General features: G+C 37.9%; 1 protein-coding gene across 2 annotated transcripts; it reads left to right on the forward strand.

The window, feature by feature from the left end:
• Positions 1-208: 208 nt before the first annotated feature.
• On the forward strand, positions 209-1,254 carry LOC130869908 (DNA-directed RNA polymerases I, II, and III subunit RPABC1-like). 2 transcript variants are annotated; one of them, XM_057762398.1, is made up of 2 exons: positions 209-871; positions 1,239-1,254. In XM_057762398.1, exon 1 carries the CDS (start codon positions 226-228, stop codon positions 859-861), a length of 636 nt encoding a protein of 211 aa, XP_057618381.1. In that variant the 5' UTR covers positions 209-225; the 3' UTR covers positions 862-871; positions 1,239-1,254. The 2 variants fall into 2 exon arrangements, with proteins under 2 accessions (XP_057618381.1, XP_057618380.1); XM_057762397.1 differs by lacking the exon at positions 1,239-1,254 and adding an exon at positions 1,059-1,215.
• The last annotated feature ends 8,320 nt before the right edge of the window (positions 1,255-9,574 follow it).

Below are 9,574 nucleotides of genomic sequence, written 5' to 3' on the forward strand. Positions count from 1 at the left end.
TTCATTAACCCAAATAGTCTTCTGATGTGGGATTCCCTTTATATGCTATGAATGTGTTTGATTAATGAATAAAGAAGCTGCTTGGGCCTATCACAGAGCAGAATACACTAAGGCAGGAATTCCAAGCAGAGATAGAAGAGAAAAGTAGGCGGAGTTAGAGAGATAAAATGTAGCCACCAGAGAAGAAAGATGCCCTTGCAGTAGTTGTTTCTGAAGGGCTGCAACATGGACGACGAGGAGGAGACTTACCGGCTGTGGAAGATCCACAAGACCATCATGCAGCTCTGTCATGACCGTGGCTACTTGGTGACTCAGGATGAGCTGGACCAGACACTTGAGGAGTTCAAGGCACAGTTTGGGGACAAACCCAGCGAAGGAAGACCAAGGCGCACAGACCTCACCGTGCTGGTGGCCCACAATGATGACCCCACAGACCAGATGTTTGTGTTCTTCCCAGAGGAGCCCAAGGTGGGCATCAAGACCATCAAGGTGTACTGCCAGCGCATGCAGGAGGAGAACATCACGCGCGTGCTGATCGTGATGCAGCAGGGCATGACGTCCTCCGCCAAGCAGTCCCTGGTGGACGTGGCACCCAATTACGTTCTGGAGCAGTTCCTACAGCAAGAGCTGCTCATCAACATCACGGAACACGAGCTGGTCCCTGAGCACGTGGTCATGACGGAGGAGGAGGAGGTGACAGAGCTGCTGGCCCAATACAAGCTTCGCGAAAGCCAGCTGCCCAGGATCCAGGCTGGGGACCCAGTGGCGTGCTATTTTGGGATCAAGCGAGGGCAGGTTGTGAAGATCATCTGGCCCAGTGAGACAGCCGGCCGCTACATCACCTACCGCCTGGTACAGTAGCCCACGGCAGGTGAGCCCCACCTGCCCCAGCCAGCACACTGCTCTGCCAGGGTCCCAGCTCAGACCCCTGTCCCATTCTGAAAAGCAGGACTGTTGGGTGAGGCACCGCAGCCCCCAGCCTGGCCTCCCCAGTGCACCCACTTGCGAAAGGAGCGACTGACTCCTGCAAGTTGTCCTCTGACCTCCCATGCGTGCAGCGTGGCAGCTGCGTGAATCCACAAACCCTGAAGTCTAATGGGAGGGCAGGAAGTGGGCCAGCACCCTGGAGACTGACTGAGGCAGGAGGATTGCTGCAACTTCAAGTGAGTTTATGACTTCAAGAACTGGTCCGTCGCCGCTCTGGTAGCTTCTAGTATGAGAGACTCGTCTGTAAACAGGAAAGGAACCCGCGCAGGAGCCAGCTGATCTGCCCTTCCTTGTCACCAGCACCCTGCCTGGGGCCAAGGGTACAGGCCACAACCTCTTTGCCTTTTGACCAGAGGGTTCCCACCTGGCCAGTGCCTCAGGAATGTGGCCCTGGGCAGCCAGCACCACAGTCTTCCCTGTGCAATCTCAGAGCGCTGGCTGCACCCCACACCTTTGTCACTGATCGCTGTCCTGTATAGAGTTCTCCATTCTGTAGGACTCTGTTCTGAGAACTAAAGACATTTTGAGGAGAAAAAAAAAAAAAAAAAAAAAAAAAAAAAAAAAAAAAAAAAAAAAAAAAAAAAGATGCCCTTGCACTGGTACCAGTAAACCATGAGCCTCATGGTAAAATATAGAATAATAGACACGGGTTAATTTAAGATGTAAGAACTAGCTAGAAAGATGCCTAAGCTATTGGCCAAGCAGTGATTTAGAGCCTCTGCCAACAGTCTTCTCTACTAAAGTATGCTAAAAATTTGCACCCGTCAATGAGTACAAACATAAACATTTAAATGACATTTAAATCTATGTTCATTTGGCAAAATAGTAGTAGTAAATGCACCCAAATGGCCTGTGACCTCTCCAGCCATAGGCTGTTGGCAGGTCCCAGACATCTATCCCCTCCCAGGCCACATATCCATCAGGATGGTGGAAGACTTTGGATGGACGAAGATAACATATATATGTAGGGTATGGGAAGTCTCTTCCACACACTTCTACCATGGACCTTACAATATTATTAAAAACTAAAGTCTAATCATGAAAAAGAAAACCAACTTAACTGGATCAACATTGCAGCTTGCACCACACAGGACCAGATGTTTAAGATTATTTAATCTTTCCTTGTTCGTCATCCCTACATGAAGGATTAAAATGCTGTTTTAAGAAACTGATACAATGGAATCATGCATTGTAGTACTTGACATAAGTGTTCAATAATCATTAAAAAATTAAAGCCAAATTTATTTTCTAATTTCTCCTTAATTATTTTACAGAATTCATTTTCACTTAGTAGTTCATTTCAAATTGTCTTAAAGTGAAACCTTGCAATTTAATATAACTGTAAATCTGGTACCTTGGGGTTTACTTTGAATCGGCAGAAACTAATAACAATTAATGTTTACTTGGAAAATAATTTTAAAATTAATGCCATTTCAAGTGATTACACTATTTTCACTCATTTTTAAGAAAATGAAATGTGGCATTTAGTATATAATAATTGTCATTGTTATCTTTTTGCCTTGTTCATTCTTTTTTACTGTGTGTTAATAAGACAGTTTTTATTATAGTATATAATAAATTTGCATTTACTCTGTTATTATGAAAGTTATAAAAGATTTTTGTTATGTTCTTTTAAATTATTTCTTGCTGTCATTTTATTGTTTGGTTAATAGAATTTTGATGCAAGACAGTCACAAAACTAGCTAAGCATGAACCCCTGAAGTCAAGTTCTTCTTTCAATAATTATTGAAGACAGATGAGTAATAAATATTTCTAAGACTATTGAAAATGAGCTTTTTCTAATTCATAGTAAACATGCAGTGTGTAGAATGGTATTCTATAAGACACAATCTTATTTAAAGGACAAATTTCACTGCATCTCGTGTACACATTGTCACTTAGCAGCAGTTAGCTTTATCCCTCATACTTTGTATAAAAGATCCAAATTCTTAAAAAACAAAAAAATTCTGCCCACTGCAATTCTGATGCTTCATTAATTGTAGGACCCTTTTCAAAGGCCAGTTTCTGAGGATGGTGAATTTGATGGTATTACTATTCTCAACTACTCCTGATAGGATTGTATTCAATCACTATTCTAGGCAAAATTTGTTTAATATGTATTAAGAAATTTTTCTTTTCTTCTTTCTGGAGTCAAAAAAAAAATACAAACTCTGGTCTTTGCTTGCATTACTTGGTGGAGAGCTTCTAGTTAAGAAGCATGCCAGCTGCAACACTCATGAGCTGACGGCTGTAGTTATCAGCATAAAACATGTATGACATGAAGCAAGCCAGAATCCCAGCATGAGAAGGTTAGATGATACTGCTGGTGATGGGAGATTCACTCTTCTCTGAGGATGGGTCACTGATAGGATTCCTATTCTCCAGGGGATGGGCCCATACCAGGCACACACAAGTAGCAATGGTTGGATTCAGTTATAAAAAATAAAGACATAAATTTGGAAATAGGACCTGTTGATAGGAATATAAGAAAAAAACTGGTGTAATGGGATTAAATGGAAGTATATTTCATTGAATACACATATAAAATTTTTAAAAATGAAGTCACATTTTTTAAAAAGAAAGAACCAAAAACATGTATATTATTGTTTTCTTTGAATTTTTTAATTGCAGAGAAGCATTTGATCCTGGGGACTGCTAAGCTAAACCAACATATATACATTAAAGGTATCTTGATTTTGAAATATAGAAACTAAGGATATGTTGCTTTGGAAAAGAGATTCTTCTTTTGTTTCCACAGAGGATGAAAACCTGTGGATTTATTCCAGGCTAATGTGGTTTGGTCGACCAATACCCCCTAAAAGACTGCCATGAACACCCCCAAAATACGAATTTGCCTATTAAACAGCAAGAAGTAGTCTAGAGAACTATGCCCAAATTCCCAAATATTGGTCATAAATGTTTTTTTACATTTAAAGGAGGATATGCTATAGAGATTGGCATTGGTATAGATCTTGATTTGTTGATACAAATTTAAGGTCAATTTTGGTATACTGTATATATATATATTTCTGTTCTTTATTAAGGTATTGTGTTTGTGCAGCTCATTTTAAAATGTAATGTATAATTAAGAAATATAGTTTAGTAGATAATCATCTCTAATAGTCAAGCTTGTAGTCATGTTAGTTAGATTTTCTAGATGTACAGAGATGTATTTCAGATGGATAGGCATTCTTTAAACTCTTCAAAGAGTATAGAATATGGCTGTTTTGTTATGTATAATTTTACTATGTTAAAGCTAAAACCTTACTTTTTATTTAAACAGAAAAGGGGAGGTGATGTGGGATTCCCCTCTGTATGTTGTGAATATCATTGGTTAATAAAGGAACTGCTTTGGGCCTATAGTAGAGCTTTAGGCGAACAGAGCTAGGAGGGAAAACTAAACAGAATGCTGGGAGAAAGGAGGTGGAGTCATGGAGAAGCCATGGAGCTGCCACCAGAGATAGATGCACTGAAATTTTGTTTGTAGATTACAGCCTCATGGTGATGCAGAGATTAATGGAGATGGGTTAAATTAAGATATAAGAGTTAGCCAATAAGAAACCAGAGCTAATGAGCCAAGCAGTGATTTAAATAATATAGTTTCTGTGTGATTATTTCGATTCTCAGTGACCAGGATGAACAAGCATCCTCTAACAACATAGGCACATAAGACAAAACTGGGGTAATGGGTTAAATAAAAGTATATTTTATTGAATACACATATGAAATTCATCAGAATGAAGTATTTTTTTAAAAGAAATAACCAAAAACATTTATATAAGTAGTGTAAAAGTGGGGAAAGTATATGGAAAAAATTAGAGTCTTTAAAATTTCGATTCAATGCATAAAACCATGTCAATCTTCAAAGTTATATGACTCCAGGCATTCTATTTTTTTGGTTTTATTTATATCATTACCTTTCAGAATGGTTGGGGTTACAAAAACTAACTTAAAATTTCTAATAGTTTCCTATGCACAGTCAGGCTATATGAATCAATTTCTATAAGACATTTTTTTCTATATCCTTAGCTTTGGTTACCACTTTTTCCTTCTCCTCTTCTCCACCCTTTTATGACCCTCATCCATAGATCACAATGTAAAATAAAGAGTTACATAAAAGTGCAGTTTTCAGCTTGTACATTAGCAGCTAACATTTTCAAAGATCCGCAATACAGAAATAGCAACTTTATTTAACCCCAATCAACCCAGTTGTTTAACATTGAATTTCACTTTTTTTTTCTTTTTCCTCCCAGCAAAACCAGTAGTAAAAGAACAAGCTGTGGAAACTCTGTGCTAGGCTAAACTATAAAAAACACACACACACTTTTAAAAATACAATTTCAAATCCTGTGAGACACAATTTCAACAGGATGATCAGGAAACAAGCATATGCACATATCAGCAATGCCTTTGGGAGTTCATAAATATCACCCCAAATTTAAACTAGCTTCACAATAATGATGAACCATTAACTGGCCTGAGGGACTCAATCGTCTGTTCTCCTACATCCACTATTCTCTTTCCTGTTGTTGATGTGGGAGTGATCTCTTTCTAATCTGTTGCTTTCATTGGTTAATTAATAAAGAAACTGCCTAGACCCATTTATAGGCCAGCCCTTAGGTGGGTGGAGTAAACAGAACAGAATGCTGGGAGAAAGAAGCCGAGTCAGGAGTCGCCATGATTCTCCCACTCCAGACAGATGCAAGTTAAGATCTTTCCTGGTAAGCCAGCTCGTGGGCTACACAAAATATTAAAAATGGGTTAGATCAATATGTAAGAGCTAGCCAATAAGAGGCTGGAACTAATGGGCCAGGCAGTGATTAAAAGAATACAGTTTCCGTGTAATTATTTCTGGTAAAGCCATGCGGGCGGCTGGGTGCCGGGGACGCAGCCCTGCCGCTCATATTACAACATGTTGTACACATTCCCTTTACCTGGATAGGCATATGCCCCATGACAGAATGGTTGGCATCTGTCCCCTCAGGGTCCTTCAGGTCTGTGCTCTATCACCTTACCACCCCTAAAGGAGTACAAGGGAATCTTTCATAGTCTTGGTCCCACTGTGGTCATTAAGGATAGCAGGTCATTCAGCTTCCATGAACAGCCAGCTTTTAACACAGTAGAGAAAAAGTAAGGTTATTCTCTGAGATCATCAGACACAGGATTCTGGCAAGATTTTCTCCAAGGCACAGAATCAGGACAGAGAAAAACATAAGGAGCAAACTAAATTTATAGTGCCCACAGCAAATTCATGAGAGTTATTAAATTTAATGTCAGGGCTACAGAAACCTTTAACTGTGGGCAAGTGATGAATTGCTGAGGTGTTCTGAGTGGTGCTTCAGAACACAATGATATACCACGGCACATAAGAGCGTCTTTCAACAAAGTAGGAAACCTGAAAGATAGGGTGATATTGTACTAAAATGCTAGAGATTGAAAAATAATGGGTCTAAAACTAATATAATACAACTCTTCCCCAAAGAATAAAATTATATAGGGAAGAATATTTGATCTCTCTATTAGCATACTGGATAAAAATATATTGTTATCCATATTACTTGTGCCTTAGTTTGTCTAATCAATACAAGTCAACTGTGATACTTATGGACTAAAGACCTGAAATATAAACCAGCAAAACTGGGACTGTACTGGGTACTTTCAAAACAACAAAATGAACCAAACATAAGGTAATAGTATATACGTTCAGCTATGCACTGTGATTGATAACAACTACAGGCATTGCATCTTATAGTAAAGAAAACAAAGTTAAATACGTGTACAATCATATTTTTAAAAATGCAACTGGAGATCTCTGTCTGTCTGTCTCTCTCTGCCTGCCTCTCTGTCTCAGTATCAGTCTCTGTCTCTCTTGGTCTCTCTGTATCTTGGTCTCTGTCTCCATGTCTGTCTGTCTGTCTCTCTCTCTCTCTCTCTCTTTCTTCTCTCTCATCTTTATGCAGCTTACTTCTGCTTCACTTCACCTAGGAAAAGGAAATGAAAGTTAACTCCTATGCATCCTTGGAAAGAAATCCTCTCTATTAGAACAGTCATGATGCCCTCAGTCTACTGAACAATTTCAACGGTTTTAGAAAGAATTGCTGTCATCTCTGTCTTCTTTCACTGCTTCAGGAAATGAATGCAGAGTGCGGTGGCGTTCTTCTGGGCCTAACACATGACAAACACTCTGTGCACATACAAGAATACTTAATTCTCTGACATCCAGGAATAGTGAGATTAACCAGGAGTTAAATGTAGTTTGTGTAAATATTGTACAGTAATCAAGTAAGCCTACTTTGATTTGTTTTTGTTTAATTTTCCGAAGCTACTAATAGATCCAAATGTTATTTCTTAATTAACAAGAAACTCTGCAACACAGACTTTGTCTTGAACTGGGTTGTGTGATTTTTTTTAAAGTAGAAAAATTTACAATTTAAACACAGAATTTTATAATGGATTTTTGTATGTCTAACCCAAAAGTTGAATAAACATCAATTCATGGTTAATCATGTGCCAAACACAACACACCTGATATTTATTATTATTTGCAGGCAAATACAGAATGTTAAAGCATTTATCCATAGATGGGACTTACCTAGAAAAATTAAATTGCATAATACTAGTTAAAATGAAAATAATAATTTGAGTGAGCTACCCCGTGGAGCTTGCCTGTAATCAACTCTTGACATGATGAGGTAGGGGAGTTGAAAGTTCAAGGCCAGAGTGGAACATGAAGTGAGACTTTGTTTTAAAATAAAAACAAAATAACAAACCAAAAAGAAAAAGAAAATTTACAATGTCCAAGTTTAGACATCAGCTGATACTGAGTTCCAAGACACATTCATTCTTTTGATTAAGTTGTGTTTCCGTCATTTGTTTTATATGCATCATCTAAATTATTTTTACAGACAGTTGTGTCTTTGGTACTATTTGATTATCCCGCTATAAAGCAGTGGTGGTGCATGACTTTCATTCCAGTTCTTGGGAGGCATAGGCAGGTGGATCTCTGTGAGTTTGAGGCCAACCTCAAACTGAGCTAGTTTCAGGACAGGCTCCAAAGATACCAAGAAATGCTGTCTCGAAAAACAAAAACAAGCAAACAAAAAAAACAAACAAAAACAAAAATTGGTGCAAGTATTGTACTGTTTTATTCTAGTCAATACCCACAGTAAGAGTAGTTTGAGACTTTCTCTCATATATACATATACACACAAATATGTATGTATATGAACATTTATATATAATATATACACATATAATTTATATATATGCTTAAATATATTTACATATATATTCTCAGCCATGGAGTCAAGAGATGTCTCAGTAGGTAAGAGTGTAACCTGTTCTTCCAGAATAACTTTGGTTCAGCAACCACAGCTCACAAGTGACTGTACCTCCAGCTCCAGGGCATCTGACACATTCTACTGGTCTCCACAGGTAACTGCACTCAGATACACATACATGAAGACACACATATCATGAAAAACAATATAAAGCTGTGCAAAAACTATTGCAAATAACTGATCCTTTCTACTCAATTGACAATGTCCAATAATAATGAATTGATGCTCAGCATGTAGTGATGACCAACTGTTTCGGCATTATGAATTCAATAATTTAAATATATTTAATATTTTTGTACTTATTTACACATCCTCTTAAGGTTTAAGTAGCAGAAACATTTTCAGATTTAATCTCAATGGTTTCTCATATTAGCCAAGAAATTTTTATCATTCTTTGTGTCCTTATGTGGTTTTGGCACATTTTTTTTAAAAAAAAATTCTATTTTGGAGTTTAGTAATTAGGCAAAAATATACACTTCTGTTTAATGTGAAAAGGAGGTCAAAGTACAGATGCTACACTAGAGCCCTGTATTTGCCAGTGGTCTTTCCTAGTCATTCCGGTGTGGAGAGAGAGACTCTGCTTCTATGCTGTTTGTAAGGTGTTGTTTATCTTTAATTGTGTGTACTGTGTCATGTGCACATGCGTGCGGGTGACCACGAAGCCAGAAGGGCTCTGTGTGTCCCAGAGCTAGAGTCACAGTCGTGACAAGCTCCCCTACATGACTGATGGAAACAAAACTCCGGTCCTCTGTAGAGCAGTGCACAGTCTTAGTGACTAAGCCATCTCTCCAGCCCAGGTTTTTGTCTTTTATGTGAAGACATAAAACATCTCACAAATACAGAGAACATTTGAGACCACAGAGTACAACTACTTCTCTTAGGCATAAAATTCCCCTCACAATGTACTAATTACCCACAGTACATAATAGGCGAATTTAACCACTGTTCTGATTAAAAGAATGAGTTCAACAATTAATTGTACTTCTGAGCAATGACTAAATGAAGAACAGTAAATAATATATTGACATTTATTATAGCTTTAGGATAGGTTTTTAAGGAAAATATATGAGACATTTCCATGGAAATTATAGAAAGATAATATAAAAGAATAAATGGTTATTTTTAAGGATTGTAAAAATACAATCCACAAAACTGAAAAACTGCCACGAGTATAATGTCAGAATCATATGACTTAACTTCAGGGTTTACAGAAAACTCTGAATAAAATCAATTAGGGTCTTGCTTTG

This window comes from Chionomys nivalis, chromosome 2 (assembly GCF_950005125.1).
Source record: "Chionomys nivalis chromosome 2, mChiNiv1.1, whole genome shotgun sequence".
Classification (NCBI taxonomy): Eukaryota; Metazoa; Chordata; class Mammalia; order Rodentia; family Cricetidae; genus Chionomys; species Chionomys nivalis.

Bases quoted from the DNA above. Each gene is read 5' to 3' on its own strand.
- LOC130869908 (XM_057762398.1), top strand. From the start codon at position 226: ATGGACGACGAGGAGGAGACTTACCGGCTGTGGAAGATCCACAAGACC.